Source organism: Cyprinodon tularosa, unplaced genomic scaffold (assembly GCF_016077235.1).
Source record: "Cyprinodon tularosa strain WSP-4 unplaced genomic scaffold, ASM1607723v1 ctg533, whole genome shotgun sequence".
NCBI classification, from domain to species: domain Eukaryota; kingdom Metazoa; phylum Chordata; class Actinopteri; order Cyprinodontiformes; family Cyprinodontidae; genus Cyprinodon; species Cyprinodon tularosa.
This window is the reverse complement of record NW_024039267.1, coordinates 886,134-909,982: the sequence shown is the minus strand read 5'-3', so window position 1 is coordinate 909,982 and position 23,849 is coordinate 886,134. Positions and strand designations below refer to the sequence as shown.

The 23,849-nt window shown below is 38.3% G+C and overlaps 1 protein-coding gene across 1 annotated transcript; it reads right to left on the bottom strand.

Annotated features, from left to right (window-relative positions):
• Positions 1-11,558: 11,558 nt before the first annotated feature.
• Positions 11,559-23,330, bottom strand: LOC119796051 (the record flags this gene model as incomplete). Its single annotated transcript, XM_038304377.1, has 7 exons — positions 22,977-23,330; positions 22,688-22,832; positions 22,295-22,435; positions 21,845-21,937; positions 17,594-17,646; positions 12,341-12,657; positions 11,559-11,882 (listed from the first exon to the last, which is right to left on the bottom strand). Coding segments are annotated over exons 1-7 (1,411 nt in total), but the record flags the coding sequence as incomplete, so codon positions are not given.
• Positions 23,331-23,849: the final 519 nt, after the last annotated feature.

The window sequence follows — 23,849 nt, the reverse complement described above, 5'->3', positions numbered from 1 at the left end:
TGGAAAGCCAAATGGTCAAATTACTCATGATTTCTAACACGTAGACAACACGTCAATGACGCGTTGTTTGCGCGTTGTTCATATGGCAAGCCAAAAAGGCCACTATTTGCATTGAATTATCATGTTAAGATTGAAAGTTACTCGCTAAAAACAAGCGTCTTCCCGAGATTTCGCCGATTTTTCCGCCATCTTTTACCAACAAGCGCCGCCTTTTACGTGCGTCATGATGGTACTGCAAGACACGCGTATTTTACGCGTATTTTAAAAACACGCGAGACAACACGCATTGTCTCGGTATATGGAAGGCCGATTGGTTTAAAAAACATGTGACTTCTGACATGTAAACAACACGTGATTAACGCGTTGTCAACGTGTTGTCTTCGCCTTTTAATCGGCCACATGTAGTTCATAGCCTGAAAAGTGTGATTTTCGTCACTATGCGGCACTGTAGATTATCGTGGAAGTTCAGGTTAACGGCTGTTCACGGTAATTTGCAGGCAACACCGAAAACTCCCATAAATTGTCAGAAATGGACGTGGGCTTTCTTAGGCAGTGTTCCCCCCATGCCTCCCCCCCATGGAATTCTAGGGGAGGCTTTAACATGTAAATGAAAATGCTGTGAGCTATACAAATGCAAATCAGGGTTGCAGGGGGAGTTTTACCCCAAGTGACATTTTTCTAAAAGGTAAGAAAATCTCTGATACAAAGAGATCAGGCTCAGTATAGCCTAATTATAGACTCTTACATTTTAGCTTGAATTTATTTATTTAATTAAAGTATGCTAGATTACTGTGTATGCCATTAGCAATGACAAATGTTATGTAAAAAAAATACACAAAATAATTTATTTCAAAAATTAGTTTATTTAAGCTGATTCCACATTTTACACAGTCAAATGGCTTATCTGAAAAAGGAGTGCAGATTGTATAGAGGCTCTTCAAGAAGGCCAGTTGAGACAGGAGGTGATCTGTATTTGTGTTTACTAAACAACAGAACACCATCTTCAGTTAAAGGACTCTCTCCAGCAGAACGTCTTATTAACAGATGGCTTATAACTAGGGATGTCCCAATCAGCATTTTAGGCCTCCGATCCTTATCCGATCTTTGAACCTCAAATCCGATCCGATTTTGAGTCCCGATCCGATATCTTGCCTTTAGTATTGAAATTGATCAAACTCAAAAATATTTTGAGCATGTAACCCAACTTTTTATTAGACTAATATTTTATCAAAAAGCATTACTATTATTATTGTAAAACCCAGAATTAAAGGTCAGCTTCAATTTAATATTTTAGATAAAAGTAAAAAGAAAAACACTGACTTGGTACCGTATTATCCAAAAGAAAGTGCTATCCAAGATCCACTTTTAGCTTACAAGTGCTTAACATATGCTGCCATAAAGTCAATAAAAATAAAGTGCACTGATCACTGAGAAAACATAAAATGTATTTGCTCATCTTAAATATGGTGTAAACAGATAGACAAATAGTCACTTTTAAGTAAATTAATTTGAAACATCTAAAGCCAACTTAAAATGTAAACAGCGTTAGTAACGCCGTTACTTTTAACGCCGTTACTCCCATCACTGTCCCCTTGGCAGATTGCTTACCTGCTCAAACTTAGGGTGAATACAATTATCTTTAGCAGTGTAATACTAAATCATTTTGTATGATGATATACGTTGACAGAGAAACCGTAACTTGGACAATTTTAATATTTTGCCTTTACAATTTATTTAGACAATTATTTAGAAATTGCAGTCAGCTTTAAACTTCAGTCATATTACGACAGTATCCTAGTTTTTACCTGTCAGATCATGAGTCTGCAACCCTGGCTTTGTGCAGTAGATAATACTTGTAATGTTTTTATCATCATCTGCCCTAGCTGGCTTTAATTGTTCATTTCATGCATCTATCTGCCTAACTCTGCTCAGTCTCTAATCATCACTGATCTCTTCCACCTGCGTCTGTTCCTTTATATTGGGCACAGTTCGAGCTATCAGGGCCAGATCATTGTTTGTTTGATGTCTTTTTGATTGATTTCTGTTTCTCCTGTCTGTTGGATTCCTCAGACCCTGGATCCCTCTGTTCTGGTTTGGGTCGGAACCTCTGATAGATCTGAGGTTTCCTGTATTCCTGAACTGTACCTGCCTGCTCTGTCACTATACCTTTACTCACTATAAAAGTTTTCACTCAGTCTGTTCCTCTCTCAAGGCCACACCATTCCCTGCAGAATGTTGTTTGTAGACATAGCTTCTTCCCATAACAATCCAGATTCTTTCTCAAGGTTTATTCATAACATGTTACTGTTAACCAAAGTGTGTGTAATTTGTTATGACTCTGACTGCTTTCCATTGTTGTAAGTAGGGGGGACGAACCCTGCCCAGATCAGAACAGAGCAGAATGCTATGCCATGATGAACTGTATGATGAGCTGTTCTCTCTTTGCAAAGATCTGAATAAATGTGCCGACTGAGTGAAATCCATCGATCTCCTTTATTTAACTGGACTAAACAGTTGAAAACTTTTTTTCACACGACAGAGGTCACCCCAGATCTTTTCCTTGATAACTTGTGTGAAGGAGGAGTCCTCATCAGTAACTGTGAAGTGATGCCAGAGCTTCCCCAAAATGGGCAGAATCTGGGCCAAGCTAGAGATCGGAAAAAGGCTAATTTTAACAGAAGTGGTTGGAAAACGAGGAATTCGGGACATAGCTGCAACCTGTCAACGGTAAAGATGACAAAGGATTTTGTTATGTTTTTTTTATATATACATGTGTCTCTCTCTCTCTCTCTCTCTCTCTCTCTATATATATATATATATATATATATATATATATATATATATATATATATATATATATATATAAACATTAAATTAGAGTTAGTCATTCCTGTATAAACATGCACAGAAAATTATTAAAACAATTTTTTTCCCACTGATCACAGCAAATATGGCTGCCACTGTTAAAGGCAAAGAAAGGATAGGGTAGCTCCGCCCAAACTGCCACAGACCAACTTTCAGAAAGCACAGCTAGAGCAGCAAAGATGCTTCATCCAGGCATCAGAACTAAACACGTACAAGCCTAAAAAATGAAGCAACACGCACGTTTCTTATGCTTGCGGTGTGAACATAGCATAATCCTATGTTCACACCGCAAGCAGCACAGACAGCAGAAGCAGCCAATTCACATGCTAAGTCAATGGTTGACGCGCATCTTGACGTAACACCGAAATTAACTTAAAATGACGAAACCTGCCGGTAAAATACGTTAGATTTTATTATTCTGGTGCCTGCAGTTTGGATTACGTACGTGAAAAATGCCACAAAGGTTTTTAGTTATTCATTTGAGGTGGTTGAGTTTAGAGACAATGCTCCGTTTATGGTTTATGATTAATGGATAATAAAGCATTAAAACTAAGAGGGAGCAGAGAGGTGGGAAAAGTCTCAGAGTCCTACAGCTGGACGCAGCCACAGTAACAGATCCGGTCAGAAGAGCGACTGCAGCAGCAGAAGCAGCAGCCACTGCAGAGGTCACAACAGATATCACACTGCATGAAAAGTGAGATTTTCGTCCCCGTAAACTCCCGCAGATCTGCCTGATTTTCATCAGTTTTCGACAATTTGCAACCCGTGCTTGTCCGCGTTTGTCGTGCCACAAATTGTCGGAAACTGACTCTGACGTATGTGGAGAGCGATCAGCTGTACTAATGGCCCTAATTAGCATATGAATGCAGCAAACCCGCGCGGCTGGCCAGGTCTGGCTTGAATAACCTTCTCAGTATTGGCTGAAACCACTATTCTCAAACAAGTAAAATCGCTCGTGATTGGCAGCAAAACCACACGTGGCCACGCCAGGCTTTAATTTTCTTACTGAGTATTGGACGGAACCACTTCTTTTTAAACAAGTAAAGTCGCTCGTGATTGGTTGGCATATATATATATATTTACATATAAATTTACATATATATATATTTATTCATATATATATATATATATATATATATATATATATATATATATATATATATATATATATATATATATATATATATTTATTCATTCATATATTTATTCATTCATATGGTGTGTATTTATGTTATCCTACACTACTACACAATTATTATGCTACCATCAAGGACATGAATGAATTTATACAGGAAATGAACATTTGCCAGGAAGCTGTTTATGCAAAGAAAGAGCTTTATTAAAACACACACAACTATATACAACGCGTATCCAAACACATGCTTATCTAAAAATTAAAACTCCGTGAACGGTCCGTTTGCTTCCTCAAGCTTGGAGGTAACTGGCAGCATTCCCTCCGAGGCAGGTCCGATGTGCAGACGCCTACTGTGCGTGGCCCTGTACTTCGGCATCGCTTCTAACCGGGACTGCAGCTTAACACAGAGTTCAGTGAGATCCAGCCAACGAAATGGCGGCGACCGTACAAATCCGGAGTTCCACTTCCTCATCTGCTAGCACACTCTGCCTCGCTTTCAGCAGCTGAAAAAAAAAAACAATGAATCAGCGCACTGCGTATGGACACAACACATCTATCAATGCACCTGAAAAATAGTCACCAAATAAAGTCTTACCCTCTTTCTTCTGACCCGACTCTGAGCAGATTGCTTGGCCTCCGCACGCAACGTGTTGGCTGGCTGCGTATATCTGAAGCTCCTGCGTACCGTCTCAAAATACGTCTTACAGGCAGCTGGAAAACAATTAAATGAGAGTGGTATAAATAAAAAATCAAACGCAAGTCACAGTAACAAGGAAGGAGAAAACATTAAAACAAGTCACTTACACACAATGTCGTCTTTGTCAACAACAACAACAACTCCGAGCAAATAGGAGGTCACCGCCTCTTTGTGAGGCGACAGTAGTCTGTGAAAACAAAATGTAAAGCTATGATCGGTATCTATCCATATCCATTGCCTTTTACCGCAGAATGAAAGCATATTCTTTAAATCTTACCCTTGCTCCGGTTCATAGCGCCTGCAATTAGTCTCCGAGTTGTGAAGACGGCGTACTGCTTCCTGTGAATCACAAAAAATACACTTTAATAAAGCTTGTTCTTGCAAGGCTACTATTAGCGGTAGCTTAGGCTAGGCTACTATTAGCGGTAGCTTAGGCTAGGCTGCTTTTAGCCTAGCAGGCAGTAATCGAACATATATTTACCGCTAGCATCTCTTCTTTGAGTTCGTCTTGTTCGATGCAGAGTCGCCATCGCGTCCAAGAGGAGTTTTACCCAGAAATCCAGACGCTCCAGACCGCCTGCACAAAGCAAAGCATACATCCTCCACTGTGGCTGCACGCCCTCCGCTCTGAGTTTCTTGGAGATCGTAGAGAGCATGCGCGAGATGAACCAGGGTTTCCGCGGATCAATAAAAATAATAAAAAAATCATTCATTTTTTTTAAATCAAGACCTTAATTGGCACCAAAATTATTTAAATATGTTTATCGAAGTATTTATAATTCTTTAATAAAAAATGCTTATAAAAACAATTTTGTCAGATATATTATATCGCTCCAGGCGGAGAAAAAGCTAGAGGATATATATATACGTATATATGTGTGTGTGTGTGTGTGTGTGTTTACATACATACAGGAGTCATGGAGCTGTGCTTACAGATCCTTCATATTTCATGTACACTAATAACTTGTGTACATGGTTCTTGTTGATGGCATTAAAATCATTTCAAATAGCATTAAATTAGAGTCACTCATTCCTGTATGAACCCTGTGAGCGCTTAATTTAATATGACATATTAAAAAAATCCCACCATCATCCAGCATATGTTCAGTTTCTGACCAAATATATATATATATTTTTGTAGATTTTTGTAACGGGGATAAGGATAATTCGAAACTGCTTTTTTTTAATGAACTTGTTCTCTTCTCCCAAACATCTCTTTTCATTCCTGTAATAAGAAGTTTCTTTTGAATGGATTTGATTAAAGTTTAAGTCCCTCAGTATAAAATAAATATTTTGATGGAGAGGAGAAATCTGCTTCCTCGTTGGTGAATAACCAATAGTTTGGATCCAATCATTTAAATAAATGGTGTTAGTTTTTTTTTTTTATATATAAGAATTGTGCTATAATTTCTAGTCACCGATCTGTTGCTGCTATATTTTAATTTGACGAACCGGAATTTGTCGATGTTCTTTTTCCTGTTTGGTGCGATTGCAATTGCGGATCTTGACCTGGCCGGACCTTATGACCACAGTGTACCAATCTTCTGATGGCTACTTCCAACAGGATAATGCGCCATGTTATAAAGTGAATCATCTCAGACTCATTTCTTGAAACTTTTCCACTTAAGTTATTGTGAATTGAGCATATTGACAGACAGCATTTTATTTTTTATCTTAAATGCAATTTTTTTTTTTTTTATAATTACTGCTCTAAATGTATTGCTCTGTCAGCTAAAGATCTGTTTTGGTCTCTATACTTTAATTAAATAAATCAATTCAAGCTAAAATGTAAGAGGCTATACTGAGCCTGATCTGTTTGTATCAGAGATTTCTTACCTTTTAGAAAAATGTCACTTGGAGTAAAAAAAACCCTGCAACCCTGATTTGCATTTGTATAGCTCACAGCATGTTCATTTACATGTTAAAGCCTCCCCTAGAATTCCATGGGGGGAACACTGCCTAAGAAAGTCGACGTCAATTTCTGACAATTTACGGGAGTTTTCGGCGAAGCCTGCAAATTGTCGTAAACTGCCGCTAACCTGAAGTTCCACGACAATCTACAGTGCCGCATATTGACGAAAATCCCACTTTTCATGCAGTGTCAGCCTGATAAGAACTACAGTACAAGTACAACGCAATGGGATAAAGTAATTGATACCTAACAAACACTTACCATTAAATATAATTAAGGAATAATTGAAATTGGATGGATGGATGAATGGATGGATGGATGGATGGATGGATGGACGGACGGACGGACGGACGGACGGACGGACAGTCAGAAAGACAGACGAGCCTGTAGTTTTCATCTACAGGCTCGTAGAGGTCTGCTTTTGTCGGAACATGCCCTTAAAAAATTCTCTAAATCCCCCAAAGATACAAGGTTTACAGTTTTGGGGTTTTGGAAGATGAGTTCTTAAATATTTTACCACTACAGTCTGAACTGGAAAACACTCCAGAAGCAGATTATTTCTGGCTAGTTCATCAAAGTTAAATTTACTTTGACATTGTTTTCTACCTTTAAATAGAAACTGTGGAGACATCCACATCTTTGGGAAATGTTCCCTTTTCAATGAAGAACTGCAGGTCATGAAAGATTGCTAATGAATCCATTGTGTCATCGGTACTGTTGGAGTGCACAGTTAAGAACAGAGAAAATCAAAGATTTAAACAAATATAAATGTATACAATGTGACATTTTTGCGCATACTCAGAGCTGTCAAAGTAATGATCAAAAGGCAATTTAACAATTCTTTTATGTATTTGTGTTTTTTCATTTTTAGAATATGCAATAATGACGCAAATACAAAGATATACAAAAAGAAACCCCTGCCCCACAAAAAGACAACAGAATAGAAACGTAAGAAAAACAAAAAATTGGAAGTTATTCTGTTTGCGCATGCGCGAATGAGCATATGGAATGGATTGTGCTACCACTACGGATCGGGTAGTGACAGTAACAGCTGCATCAAATAATTATAACTCTAATCTGCTCACTTACGATGATTTTGGGCCTTTCACAGCCAGGTGTCTTCTGGATCGGCTGTTAAAATCCAGTTATTCCCACCAATTTAGTGACTTAGGCTAGGCTATCAGCAGAGCTATTAATTATTAACCAAAGAAATATTTATCACTGTTTATTCAAATGTCATCAAAAAGATAGTGAATCAACCATTTGCTGTACAAAGCAGGAACGAAAAGCTAAAAAAATTTCTTTACTCTAATAATTCACGATTACAGAAATCTAACATCTATGCAAACACTACACGCTATTAGAAAATAAGGTAGACTAAATGTGAGGACATTATTCCTAGATATAGCATTCCTGAAAGAATATATAGTGATAAAGGAATCGAATGTTTTAACCACATAGTACAAAAGATAGTATTACTCTTTCACATAAATTAAGATATAAATAAATAATTGTGCTTGATTGAAAGTCTGATAATAGGATGGACTCAGACATTTAGATTCTGGGTATATCTGAAAGTGGGTGAAGAAAAAGAGGTAAACCAAACCAAGTAAAGTAGTTGAAATTTCAGTCTAAATGAAGTGGTTAAAGTGTTCAATCTACTGTTTTATGTTGACACTTATTACCCCCAACATATTTATCACAGTCTCCAATGGAGGCGTTGGGACATCTAATGGTACGGTGGCCCTGAAGTGCAAACTACAACTACAAATCTAAAAGCGCAATTACATTAAGGAAATAGCAACTACATACATAAAGCAAAGCGCAACTACATTAAGGAAAACAAAACTATATAAAGCAAAGCGCAACTACAGTTTTGTTTTTCTTAATGTAGTTGCGCTTTGCTTTATGTAGTTTTGTTTTTCTTAATGTAGTTGCACTTTGCTTTATGTAGTTTTGTTTTTCTTAATGTAGTTGCGCTTTGCTTTATGTAGTTTTGTTTTTCTTAATGTAGTTGCGCTTTGCTTTATGTAGTTTTGTTTTTCTTAATGTAGTTGCACTTTGCTTTATGTAGTTTTGTTTTTCTTAATGTAGTTGCGCTTTGCTTTATGTAGTTTTGTTTTTCTTAATGTAGTTGCGCTTTGCTTTATGTAGTTGCGATTTCCTTAATGTAATTGCACTTTTAGATTTGTAGTTGCAGTTTGCACTTCAGGGCCACCGTATAATGGTGATGTACTAGCGGACTATTTAGGAGCTGTCCATCTGCTGAAACTGCAGCCAGGTGAAGACTACCAGCATCTGCTGTGGGCTTTGCAGGTGAAGGAGGCAGAACGGCTGAAACAGAGGAACCTGAACGAGTGGCTTCAGGAGTGGCCAAGCCAAGCCCAGGATTAGATCTCCTCCCTTAAGTCTCAGAAAGCCTTACACTGTCGGAAAATCCACACAGAGCTGCTGGATCGGGTCAACCCCTGTTTATGCTGTAACGTTTTGAAAAGCATAAATTCAGATTATTTGCTGACGACTTGATAGTATACAAGGGACAACCAGATTTGAGTTTTCTATGCTAATGGCTTAGTAGAGGAATTTGGACAATATCTGGTTACAGATTAAATGTAATGAAGACATCAATTTTAGCACAAATTTTAACTACAGCCTAATAATGGAGATCAGAGATAAATATAGACTTAAGTTGTATGCTTACAAAATTAAATATCTGGAGGTAAAGGAATATTATAAAAGGGATATACCAAATATAAAATGCAAATTATGAACAAATTAATATGAATATTAAGAGATTTAAGAAGATGGGCAATGTAATTGTTTGCCTCTTTTAGTTGTTTTTTTGTTAAGTGGGAGAAAACCAGAGCACCTGGAGAAAAACCCATTTAAAAAAACAAAAAAATAAAAAAAAAGAACAGAAAAAAAATAAAATATATATTTATATATAAAAGAGTTTTGGAGTAGGGGAAAACCAGAGTACCTGGTGAAAAACCCATTTAAAAAAAAAAAAGAAAGAAAAACAAAGAACTTAGAAAACAAATAATACTAAAAAAATAGTTTTGGCGTAGGGGAAAACCAGGGTACCTTGTGAAACACCCATTGAAGAGAAAGTAACTACTAGTAAGCTACCAGAACATATTTGCCACAAAATTACATAAAGATTGATTGTCGACCTTCTAACATAGCCCTTTCATTGATTCTTTGGATCACTTCGTCAACATTTCTTTTTTTATGACGATTTCTTTGCAGTCTTATCAAGTATTGGATGTTGGACGGTAATTCATCTATGCGATAAATATGGCCATCTACCATAATGAGGTTTGGGTCAGTTGGTTTGGGTCTAGCCTTTTTAGAAATTGGCGGTAGTACTGCAAGACTTGGTTTCATCTCTTGCTGATTTTTTCTGGACACATGTTTTCTTGAGGAAATTGGTGGTATTACTGCAAGACTTGGTTTCATCTCTTGCTGATTTTTTCTGGACACATGTTTTCTTGGGGAAATTGGTGGTATTACTGCAAACCTCCCAACCTCTCCACCAGTCTGTTTCTGTCTGTTCCTGTCTGTTCTTGAGCTCTTTTTCATCCTAGTAGCAGTTGGAGTGATCTTGGTTACGTCAATCTGGGTTTGTGGGGGTAGCCATTGTTTGAGTATTGGTGGCACCCTTTCCCTAAGACCGTTTATGACATTTCTGAATTGCTCTGCCTTTACCCCTGGCTGTTTTTGTTGTGGAACAGTGTGTGTTTCCTTCTCGGGCATTCTGTCCATGGGGTGTGGCTTATCATTGGTCTGTTGGGGCGGCAACTCTTCAAATGGTCCTATAAGCTCCTTAAGGCTTATTTTCTCCAGTTGTTTATTTTGTCTTAGGCCTCTACTTTGTCTGAAGTCTATGTCTTCCACTCGGTGTGGCTTATGCTTGGTCTGTTGGGGAGGCAACTTTATAGATGGTTCTATCACCTCCCTTGTTTTCTCCAGAGGTCTATTTTGTCTTAGACCTCTACTTTGTCTTAAGTCTACTGGTTTAGGCATAATTGGTGGCAGTGGTTTCTTTTTGGTTTCCTCTGATGTTGTTGGAAATGATGCGCAATTGGAGGCGTTTGTTGCTGATTTAGTCTGGCCTGTGGGTGGTGGTTTCATTTGTTGAGATTTCATCGGGTCCTTTATGACTTGGATTTCATCTGTGGTTACTGTCTTCCCCTCTGGCTGCTTTTGTGAGCTTGTTGAGGGTTTTTGCAGTTGTTGAACAGTGTCGGTTTTCTTCTCTGGCATGTCTTCCACTCGGTGTGGCTTATCATTGGTCTGTTGGGGAGGCAACTTTATAGATGGTTCTATCACCTCCCTTGTTTTCTCCAGAAGTCTATTTTGTCTTAGGCCTCTACTTTGTCTTAAGTCTACTGGTTTAGGCATAACTGGTGGCAGTGGTTTCTTTTTGGTTTCCTCTGATGTTGTTGGAAATGATGCGCAATTGGAGGCGTTTGTTGCTGATTTAGTCTGGCCTGTGGGTGGTGGTTTCATTTGTTGAGCTTTCATCAGGTCCTCTATGACTTGGATTAAATCTGTGGTTACTGTCTTCCCCTCTGGCTGCTTTTGTGGGCTTGTTGAGGGTTCTTGCAGTTGTTGAACAGTGTCGGTTTTCTTCTCTGGCATGTCTTCCACTCGGTGTGGCTTATGCTTGGTCTGTTGGGGAGGCAACTTTATAGATGGTTCTATCAACTCCTTGAGGCTTATTTTTGTCATATTGGGTGGCGGTCGTTTCTTTTGGGGTTTTTCGACTGGTAACTCTTCTGGTGTTGGTGATAAAGCTGCTGTTTCCTTTTTCAATACTTTTTTCTCATACATTGCTATGTCCTTCTCTAATTGTTTAAGTTCTCTATGTTCAGCATTTTGTCTAAGTAAATCTTTCTGTTTTTCTTTGTATGTCATTTCCTCTAAATCAATTTCCGGATTCATACATGATGTTTCTAATGGAGTCATGTTTTCCCATTGATCTTTCCCAAAGAGGCCTACAAGGGTACCAGTGTTTGTCCAGAGTTTCACATTGTAGTTCAACTCTGCAGTAATTATTTTTTTACCAGCAGGATCACATGCCACACTTACCAACTCAGAAAGCCCTGCTACCCATGATGCTAACAGCGGAGGAGACTGTAAGGGGAATTTCTGCCCATTCATTGTCTCAAATTTTTCATCTTCAACTGTTGTTTGAAGGCCAAATTTCTGAATATCATACAAACAAACTACTCCTTTGCTATCTCCTGTGACAAGAATTGTGTCTTTTTCTGACACCGACACGCAGGTAATCTTTTATCCCCTTTTACTAGCTTGAACCTACATATCATTCCTCCATTTGCTTTTGTTGACCAGGCAGTAACGTAGGAACCCGCTATAATTAACAGTGTAGCTAACTGAGAACTAACCTCTCTGGTCCTGAGACATTTCACCAAATAAGTTCTTTTTGTTCCTTTACTTACCATCTTCGTAGAATCGAGAAATTTATTGTGGTATGATGTAACATTGTATATTTGTGGGCTGTTTGTTGATGATTTTAAATTACAGGTGAGAATATTTCCATCGGTGCATGCTGAGATAAGTATGTCTTCATGGTAATCCATGGAGCAGACATTGAGTAATAATGAATGCTCGCAAACTACTTTTAATTTTCCTTCAGTGTCCACTCTGAAGATTTTTGAGGAATTCTTTGTGGAAAATAGCTTTTCTTCATTTGTGCAGAGCATACTGGTGATGTCACCTGGAAATGCTTTTAAGACATCAAGCAATTCTCCACTGTTAAAGTTCCACTGTTTAACTGTCCTGTTGATAACTGTGATCAGTTTGCGTTGGGTTTCGTTGAAGGAAATGAAACACGAAATTAATTTTTTTTCTTTGTCTTCGGGAGAAATGTTGAAATTCATTAGAGCTCTTCCATTATAAATATCCCATACTTTCAGCTGACCTTTCTGACAAACAGAGATAACTTGTTGGTATTTGGTGTGATAGAGCATACTGCATAAAGGTTGTCTATGGGACGTCATGGACATATGATATTTCTTGGTTCTGTTAAAGAAAAATAAATATTTTTTAGACTTTATTACAGTTAATCTTATGGCATGTGTAAACACTCTCACTTTAACATATTTCTTAATTTTGAACAAGGCTGTGTTAATGATTTAAAACTACTAATGGGTAAGTATTCAAAGCACAGGAGGCCCCCGCATTCCACAAGCTGTCTGTGAGAGCTTATCTTGTGTTTTACGACCCTGGGAATGCTAGATGCCAGGACAAGCTTTCCGCCTTTTCTTGTTAAAACAAAGAAGCAAATGACCCCAGATGTTTGCAGTAAATAAGGGGAAGCCCTAGCAGTGTCAGAGATGGCGTTTGATTGGAGGACCGAGGGCCAGCCCCTTTTTGAATGGATTAGATACAAGAGGATAAGCTTTCGAAATAGAAGAAAAAGATCAGATTTGCCCTTGCAACTCTCCAAAGATGTCTCTGTACTCTTTGCTTTCTTTCCTCCTATGTCAGGTAATGGAATGTATGTCTCTGTTGTTCTGCAGTTTCTGGTGTAGGTTTGTGCATTGTCTTATTTCTAAAGTGTATGCATTGTCTTATATTGGATTAAACTCTGTAATTCTGTGACGTCAACACGCAATGTTGGTTTTATTACCAAACGCAGCTCGCCGAGTGGACCTGGGGAAGGGAAGAATCAGAAGCCAATCTTTTTCCAAAGTTAACTATGTTAGAATATTTTCTTCCTTTACAATTGGGGGCTCGTGCCGGTTCTGGAGTCTCGGCGGACGGCTGTTTGGTCCTGATTGATCCGTTTCGGCCCGACGCTTCGGTGTGGTAAGACAGTATTTGATTATTTTTTCAGTTGTCTGAAGCGCCGTGTGGTCGGACCGGGGCTGATTTGCTGTGTGCGGCCTCACAGAATTCAGATGCTGCAGAGGTAGATAAAATCCCTTCTAAAAGAGTCAGTTGTTTAAGGATTTGAATAAATACACATTACAGGGAACTGTGGCTAGTTCAAACAGAGCCTTTACGTTAACTCTGACTTAAGCTGGGTTTTTTAAAAGAAGGTTTTATTGATTGATTAATTAATTAATTAATTGATTAATTAATAAAGATTAATTTATTCTTTTTACCCTGAGGAGCAATGCCTGGGCCTCTAAAAAAGTATTTTGGAAATTTGTGTATTGGTTAGTTTTGGCTTGTATCAGCCGGAGATTTCGACTCATCTCCAGTGGACTTATAATTATTTGGGTTAATTGGATCGAGTTGTATCACTCATGGAAAAGGACTAATAGCAGGTTAATTGGACCGAGTTGTATCACTCATGGAAAAGGACTAATAGCAGGTTAATTGGACCGAGTTGTATCACTCGTGGAAAATAAAGGACTAATAGCAGGTTGGATCACCTTTCTTTGGCACCCTTAAGCGGGTTGCTTATAGTATAAAGGACTAAAATAAATTATTTGATTTAATACGGGTTCAATCGCTCTCCCCAGCTGAAAAAGAAAAAACCTTTTGTCACTGGGCGGATTGAGTGATCGAATAAACTAAATTGAGGCTTATTTTCGCCTCGAGCTTGACCCAGCTCTGAAGTGTAGGACTGAGAAGTTGAAATGAGAATAAAAGGGATTTGTAAAATTGAAATTGGACAATTAAAAGATGCGTCATACATTCTTTTAGCCGGCTCCTGACGTTTTCTTTTCTTTTTTTTCTGTCTTTTCTTGACTGAACTACAACGTTGTCTGTGTTTCTGTGTTTTGTAAGTTTCTTTGTGTTTGTGTGCGTGCTTGGCTGCGGGTTGATCTATTGCTGTGTCTGTCTCCCCCGTTATACTGTAGCCTATGTCCCACCACGCGCTGCTGTCTATTCGTCTGTCTGTGTCTGAATTGTGCTGAGATTGTGCGGAAGTGATTTGTGTTTCAAGATTGTGTTCTGAAATATTGTTAAATATTTTTGCTGGATGTTGTATTACTAACTTTCTGTTAAAATGTGCTTCTGTGGGACAGCGGTGTCTCCGTTTTGGATGCAAGTTTTGTTTCACAGCAGGGGGACTGATTGACCCCCCTTATTTGCATTTTGGGAGTGCTTCAGTTCTGTGCTATTTCCAGCTCACGCTTTCAGGATTCTTGGATTTTGATGTGAATTGCTTTAGGACTGTATTTTGTGTTGAAATGAAAAGTACAAAATAACAGATTTACAGATGTTTTTACTTTCTCAGCGGGTGAAATGTGTTGCATCAGTTCCAGGCTAGAGCACTGGAATGATCCAATTGTTTTTTATAATACTGTAACATTGAAAATCACTTAAATTTCTAGGTTTCCTGACAGGATGGAACACCCTCACTGATTGTAAGAGAACAAAAATGAGAACATATGGATGTTTTTCTGCGTAACAGTGTTTTCTACACTGTTAATGTGGGACATGTTGAAACACTAATGAATGACTTTGTTTCTTGTAGGACGATCTTCGTGTGCAGCCCATTTCGCATATTACATGACCACATGAACGGTTTTTGGGTTTTCCTACAGGGGGTATAGGTAGCCATTTAATAACAGTGGGCTATCATGAAATACGGTTGTGTGTATAATTTGGAGTTTTTAAAAAGGTTCACTCAAAACTGAACAATATTAGAACTATAAGATAATAATGTCTTTTTATTATTTTTTTCAACCATGGTGTTATAATATTTGTGTTTAAGACTTTTACAGGATGAATTTTGGTTTGAAATCTGGGGTAACATCCTGCATCTTTCTTACAATGTGTTGATGAGTGCTTGAGTGTGAATGAGAGTGAATGTGTAGGCTGATGGCCTTTGATGGGTTTTAGGATGCTCTATGTAAATATGACCTCAGTTTAGTGTGTAGCTGTGTGATATTTTTCTTATTTTAAACTATTTAGGTACACTGAAGGTTTTGTTTCATAAATATGTTTTTATTACTGCTTTAAGGGACAATTTTAAGGTAATGACGATTTCATATTTTGGTGTCACAATCTGGTTGAAGCTGAATCTTCTGCTTGTGCAGTGAAATTAATATGAAACGAGAATTCAGCCTTGGCTTAAAGCAGATAGATGTAGTTGTTAGGAAATTGTGTTATCCACTTTGACTAACAACACTAACAAACTAACCTAAATTCTAACTAAATAAACTTGGTTTATATTTCATATGGGTGACTGATTGGACATGTTGAAATGTTAGCATAATGGGGGTAAGTTCTTCCATTTTTGTTTTTCCACCTCTAAATTGTTTTTCTTTTGGAAATAAGAAAACACAGGGGGATGTTATAAAGATAAGACATTACAGATGGAACTTTGAAATTTACATAATCTCAGTCTAGTTTGAATACTAGATGGAAGATTTGGAGAAATGGTGGAACATCTTATGATATTTTGGTTTTTCAGCAAATTATTATATAAAAATGACATAGATTCCAAATTGTTTTCAAAATGGTAATTTTATTATATCAACAGGGGGAGAAGCAGAAGCAGACCCTAATTCCTGGTAAATTTTTGGATATGGTTAATGGTAAATTAGTTAATCAATAATTTTGATTTTTTTCGATTCAACAATAGTGAATTATGGATTTCTTTAATGTAGAGTCATATGGCCTTCCTGCTTTACTACAATATGTGTATGAGATATAGGAAGCTTTCCCACTAAAACTAGATTTGATCATCTCAAATTGAACGTTTCAAGATAACATCTATGCCATGTCTATTTACATTTTTAAATTGTTGATAATTTCTGAATCACTCTGCCTTGATTATATACAGTTGGGTGTAAATTATTTAATTTTGAGAAAAATTTGGTGTAAAACTGCTATGAAATTTCAGATAAATGTAACAGGATTTCTGAAAATTTTGAAATAGGACTTGTCTTGAAGCGTGGGACAATGATAAGGATGTTTGGTTATTTAGTAGACACAATATCAATTCATAATAATTTGACAAGGCAATTCCATCACAACTTTATAAGATCATACTTGGACATTCTAGAAGGTTTTGTTCTAATTTCTTATAATGAGTTTTGTGAGTGTTTTTGTGATTATTTAGAGTGCAACTTTGAGTTCTCTGGTAGAGGCAATTAGTGCGTGCGCCGAGAGTCATGAGAGTACTCATGTCTACGTGTGAGACTTGATTTGATGAGTGGCGTGTTATAGACGTTAGCTGATAAGGTAGATCATCACCGGCGAGGTTATTATCGCTACATATTTTATGCGAACAGTTGTCTGTGTGCACAGTCGCGCGGTGCGGAGCGAGTGGTGGACAGATAGGTAACGAACAGAGTGTATGCATCTGGAGAGTATCGTATTATCTATGACATGAGCTGGGAAGTATTGTGGGGCAGAGAGTGTCCTGCATGTAGAAGACGATCGAGAGCGTCGCAACAACTGATGCGGGGATCGGAGCCGTCATGGTTTAGACTGGTAGTATTAGCTGCACTAATAGAGTGTAGAGGCTTCACTAGGAGAGATGTGGACTGGAGTTGTTAGTCTAGCAAATAGTGAGTGATCAACTTATAGATAGTAGGGCGCAGTGTGAGGATCACGGCGGCAGAGACACACACGATATCTAGTAAGATAATCAATTAATGTGATATCTCTCTCCTCAGGGCGTCGAGTATTTCTCCTTCCTTCTACTTGATGGAAATCTCGGGGGAAAGGTCTTTGACTCAGAGATCAATGGGAAGATGTTATTGAAGATCTTCTTTGATTACCGCATCAGGCCGCTGTTGTTGCTGAATCAAGACCTGATGATGCGAACTGTGACCCATCTTATGCTGGACTGCATCGCATGAAAATGCCAAACGCTGATTGAGCGATTACGAAGTCAGTGTAGGCGAACTAGTTACTGGCAACAGATGCTTCTCCTTTTGACTGTTGCTTTTCATGCCTGGCTTAAAACAGAAAGGACTCCAGGCTTATCTGTGGAGTCTTCATGCTGGAAATCACATGATCGGACCAACAAAGAATCATAACAAACCCGACGGGGGCTTCATAGATGACAGGTCTGCTGGTTTCTCCTATGATCCTGCTCTGTCGACCACGAAAGGCTGAACCAACGTTCATCAAGCGGACTGTATCCAGCATGTTTCTGCACTGCTGGAATGACGCTTACTCTAAGACACTATGCTGATTCAGTCAGATACAAATTGGGGCATGCAAGTCCGCTCAGAGTGGTCCAGATGTGTGGTCTCATGTTTATCCTGGATCTCACCTCTAGATCACTGTGACCTGGCGCAAAAGGACCACTCCTGGTTCCCTTCAGGTCTGCCAGTTTGGAGACGAAATGGGTGCCAACACACATACTTGGTAGGGTAATAATTCTTTTCTTAAATTTTTGTAGTGTGTGAGATGGCCATTGTTCTCTCTCTTAATTTAGAATAGCTCTGAGGCGACCCTGATTTTCTTCACGGCCTGCAGCCCTGCATCTGTAATTCTAGGTGGTTTGAGGAAAACCCCATCTCCTGGGTCAGAGGTTTTAACGATCAGTTAGGATTTGTCGTGCACCAACGTACGACACTGCATTCACCGTCCATGATTCACTCTGTTTTCTCCACAACATAGCTACTCGATGTTTTTTCATTTCCCCTTCCTCCTCGGGAAAGATGCTCAGACAGACGTATGGACTGGGCATTTACTTTTTTTTAACTATAGCTGCATTGCATTGTGTAGACTAGGAGCACTTTCATCACAGCACATGAAGTGCCGACACTGACTCTACTCTGCTATCATCTGAGCGAGATACAGATCAGTAGACAACAGAGCGAGCGCACACTCCACAATCACAGATCCATCACTCAACAGCGCTTTCCACCATATTTAAGACCTGAGTCGCTACTTCAACCATTCGGGGACATATGAAACGCTAACTCACTATCACACGGAGTATGATCTGAGACGCGTTCGAGCTCTCGGAAGTAGTGAGTCTCAGATCGTATACCTATGCTCACTCCACCGAGCTCACCCCTCTATAATCTAGCGATCTCACAGCGAGACCTTGAGAGCGCGCATTATTATAGCTTGCTCTCTCTTATAGTGCAACTAACGGAGTAGACTATATGGAACACACAACACGGCGTCGTTAGGAGGTGGGAGTTTGGTAGCAGTGAGAGCAGTGACAGCTTGTACATCAAACGCACCCCCTTCATTCCAATCCACCCCATCTCTCTCGTGGTGGTTTGAGCTTGAGGCTCACTTTTGTGTTGGATTAGTGAGATGATCGATCTCAGTAGTGAGAGTATATCTATCTCTATATAAGGGTGGGGTGGAGTGTTTATGATATTGGGGAGGAGTGGTTTATACACCTCGCACCCCTAAACACACACTATCTATCGCTCGTCTTGGTGAGTGTAATTCTTGGTGGGTAGAGATGGGTAGGGATTTTGGTGGGTTGTTTGATTTTGTATGGTTTGGGTTGTAGGTAATGATGTTAAGTGGTGAGATATTGTGGGTGTTGTATTTGGTTTTGTTATTGTGTTTATTATATAATTGTTGGGTATTTATATTTTTTGAATGATTTTTATTTAGTTTAGTTGTTGGGTGATGTTTTTGTTGTATATATTGTATTATGTTTTGAAAGATGTGTTTATATATTATACATAAATGGTTGTAAGATTAGTTTTGGTAAGAATGGTTGATTGGGTCTTTTGAAGCGCTCTCCAATCAAAAGGCATGATAATTGAATAAACAATAATAAAAAGGTATTACATTATTCAATTAAATAGTTTAAAATATTTTAAATGGAAATAAAAAAAAAAAAGATCAAAGTAAAAAATGGGTTGAAAGTTTTGGGTTTTAAATATATTGAATCAATGTAGGGCATTTTTGATATTTAGTGACTCATTATAGCAGCTGATCATTCTTTTAAGGTTTTAAAAAAATAGAAAATATATGATTGAAATTAAATTGTCGAATTGGAATTACAAATTAACAGTTATGGAACTGCTTCTAAAATACATTAAGTTTTGGGTGTAACATATAGGAAACTTCAATGTCTCAGTAGCCTTATATAAAAAGAGGTCAAAGATTGATAAAAATGCAACACAAAGTAGTCAGATTTTATAATTACAAAAGGAAGACAGTGGAAGCTGTCAAAAGTGTAGATCAATCATTAACCAATCAACAGGGTTCTCTCCATATGAGCTCCAGACAGGACGGATGTTTCCAGGACCTGCTACCCGCATTCCAGGATGGAAAGGTAAGCTTGCACATTTATCTCATAAAGATTTCTTCAATGAGTTACAGGTCCTGGCAGCAGAATTTACAAAATACCAGACGTCACAGGAACGTCCAGGCTCGGGATCAGTTCGGGGAATCGACTGGGTGCGCCTGATGGTCATCAAAAGAAAGTGGTCTGAACCTCGCTTCGCCAGACCATACCAAGTCGTGGAGAGTACATCTCAGGCTGTCCGTCTACAAGAGAGAAGGAGACACGTGGTTCCATTGGAGTCAGCTGAGGAGCCACAACGCACGCTGCAGGGCATACAGGAGAATCTACAGTCTCAACCTGCGGTCGAGGAGTGTCTGAGGGCCATCACAGCGCGGAGGAGGATCTGCATTTCCGGGCAAAAGTCTGCCAAAACCACTTCATTTTCCTGAATTACAAGGCCTAAAAGGCCCAGACAGGCACAATAATCCTGTTCCGGTGTCCTTCCATTGAGAAAAGGAGATTGCACCCTCTCCTTAAACTCACTGTTAAATTGGCATAATACTCCAATTTTCAGTGAGCAACGGACACTCAGGTGGAAAACCTGAGGTTTACAACCGAGGAGGAACACGTGAAGGATCCAGCTACAAGATCATCATTAACTTATCTTCTTTTTATTGCGTGTTTTCGTTTTTGCGAACTCTTCAAGAACATTCGTTTCTTTTTGCGCGTATTTTTGGATCGTTTCCTGACGAAGAATTCATATTCATTTTTGAAAGACTATCGAAGGAGCATAGAGACGAACTCTAACTTCTTATTATTGAATTGTGAAAAAAAAAAAAAAAACTATTTTGTAATTTTTAGGTGTTTATGATGTATTTCTTGATGTTGTTATTGTTTTTTATTGACAAATTGTAGTTTTTGTGGTGAATATTGTCTTTTAAGTCTGCTGAGCATTTTTTAGTAATTTTGAGATATCTTACTTTTATTTTTTATTTTTTATTTCATATTCTGGGCTGATATTCCTATTGTGTGTTTGCTTCTCTTTCAGATAACTGAGTTTTATGATTTTTCATATTTGATAAGTGAAATGTATTTTTAGTTTAGTTTTTACTGGTTAAAATTTTGTGGTTCATCAGGTGAGTATTAAATTGTTGGACAGCGCAAGATACATTTGATAAGTTTAGATTATGGAGTTCAGCTTTAGACACATGGCCTGGCAGGGGACCTAGGAGGTGCTGTTTAAAAAAGGGGACTGTTATAAAATTGGGCTAATGTTTTAGTTTTTTAGTATACTAAATAATTTTTTGGTTCCTCTATTAGAAGGCTTAATCATTTTATTTGTGAGGTCTGTATGTCTCAGACCTCAAAACGGGGACTGTTAAAGAAAAATGATTATTTTTTAGACTTTATTACAGTTAATCTTATGGCCTGTGTAAACACTCTCACTTGAACATATTTCTTAATTTTGAACAAGGCTGTGTTAATGATTTAAAACTACTAATGGGTAAGTATTCAAAGCACAGGAGGCCCCCGCATTCCACAAGCTGTCTGTGAGAGCTTATCTTGTGTTTTACGACCCTGGGAATGCTAGATGCCAGGACAAGCTTTCCGCCTTTTCTTGTTAAAATAAAGAAGCAAATGACCCCAGATGTTTGCAGTAAATAAGGGGAAGCCCTAGCAGTGTCAGAGATGGCGTTTGGTTGGAGGACCGAGTGCCAGCCCCTTTTTGAATGGATTAGATACAAGAGGATAAAGCTTTCGAAATAGAAGAAAAAGATCAGATTTTGCTCTTGCAAACTCTCCAAAGATGTCTTGTACGTCTTTGCTTTCTTTCCTCCTATGTCAGGTAATGGAATGTATGTCTCTGTTGTTCTGCAGTTTCTGGTGTAGGTTTGCGCATTGTCTTATTTCTAAAGTGTATGCATTGTCTTATATTGGATTAAACTCTGTAATTCTGTGACGTCAACACGCAATGTTGGTTTTATTACCAAACGCAGCTCGCCGAGTGGACCTGGGGAAGGGAAGAATCAGAAGCCAATCTTTTTCCAAAGTTAACTATGTTAGAATATTTTCTTCCTTTACAGTTCCCCTTCCAAAACGTTTTCCAATTATTGTGTTGGCCACATACAACTCATTGTTGTAGACGTTGTAAAGAGCACTGGTGATTGGTGAATTCTGTACCAGTTCACTGGGATTAAGCATCTCTATGCAGGTCAGGCTCATGTCGCTCCAGATAAGTATCTTTTTGTCTAATGATATGCTGATGAATACATTCTCCACAGGATTGTACAGAATGTTGGTGACAACATTTTTGTGTCCTTGTAATTCTTTAAAATGACTGGTTTGGAGGTAAAGCCACGCGCGTATTTTGCCCTTTCGTCCCCCCGTCAAAATATGGCCCGTTCTCGGAGAATAAGCAACACAATTGAAGTACTCTTGGTATTTTGGGCTATTAAGCACCATAATGGGTTTCTCCCCTTCTTCAAAGACGCACTTAATAAATCCCATTGTTGAAGCTGTTTGACCACATACTATAACAGACTTTAAATCGGGCATGTAACTGACTTGCTTGCAAATGTCATTGAAAACAGAAACCGTCAAAGTGTCATGGCAGTCGCATTTATGTTCCAGCAGTGATGAGAAACTTTCAGTTTCTGGATAAAACTTACGACCCTGTCGAAAGCAGTATAAATGTTTCTTAAATATGTTGTATGAGACGAACACATACAAATATCCTCTTGAGTCGCCGCAGATAAAAATTCCTACATTCCCAGATTGGTAGTAGTCCATAGCTGTAATGTCTTCACCCGTGAAGCAGAATTGAATCTTTGGAGTATCACCCAACATTTTATAAAAAAACATTTCTCTATCAGATGTTGAGACAACCATCGTTTTTTGAGCGTTGATGTACACCATGTCTCTAACTTGAATTTTGGGAATTTGGGAATAAGGAATCCTGTCCTTTCCTTTGTCATAAATGGGTACATTTTGCAATGGTTCAAAGTTATTCGACCACAAAGTCATTATGCCGTTTGAAGTCACAGTGGCGTATTCACAGATTTTGTAAGGTCTGAGAGGTTCCAATGAACAATGGCTCCTAAAATCCAGAAATTGTTCACTGAATTTTGGGTACATAACTGTTTTCACAATGTTTCTTTTAAACATAGTTTTTGTATATGTAAAATCAGTAGGCAAGGCGTTGTTCTTTAAGTACATATCCTTCGTTTTTTCATCTTTCTTCAAAGAATAGTCCAACAGTTCATTTAGGTCCACAGTTCCATCACAATTTGTGTCAATTTTCATGTGCAGTAGTTCAACGTCTTCCATGGTGATTTGGGGACATATTTCCTTCATCACATCATAAAATTCATCAATGTCCAAGCCTCCGCTTCCATCAGTATCTGCCTTTTTGAACAATTTACAGACGTCTTCAAGATTTTTTCCCTGGAAAAAATTGTCTATTTCCTCATTAGTCAAAACGCCCTTTCTGCTCTCCTGCTCAGTATGTTGGCCTTTTTCCATGTTGTACTTTTCAGATAAACAAGCTTCCATTAAATAAAATATTTGCATATACTAACTCCAGCTACCAGTCACCTATGATTCCTGTCAGAGAACTAATGTCAAGTGTAGAATTCTGCACTCTGAAAGTCTGTGATGTCAGACAAGAATTCTGGGCGGGGCTTTGATGACGTCATCATTTCACGTGGGAGGGGCCTTTTCTTTTTTTCTTTTCTTTTTTTTTTTCAGTGTCCTGTCTGGCAATGTGGTAATAAGAATAATTGTCTTGATGCCAAAAAGAGCCCAACAGATTTTACTAACACAAGTGTAGCAGTATGGCAATTGCCATATTGCTCCATTTGTTTCATGCATATAAATTGCTTTATTATAATTATGCAGGGAGTTTTAGAGTTTATATGGACACTGCAATGTAAATAGAGCAGAAAAACAGAAGAAGAAAAAGGAAAGAGAAAAAAAAGAGAAAAGATGAAAGAAAGAGGAGATAGAAAGGAGACAATGACAAAACATTTTCAGTCTGTTTCATCACCTGCAACGAGATGTAAAAAGAACAGCACAACCAAAAGACATG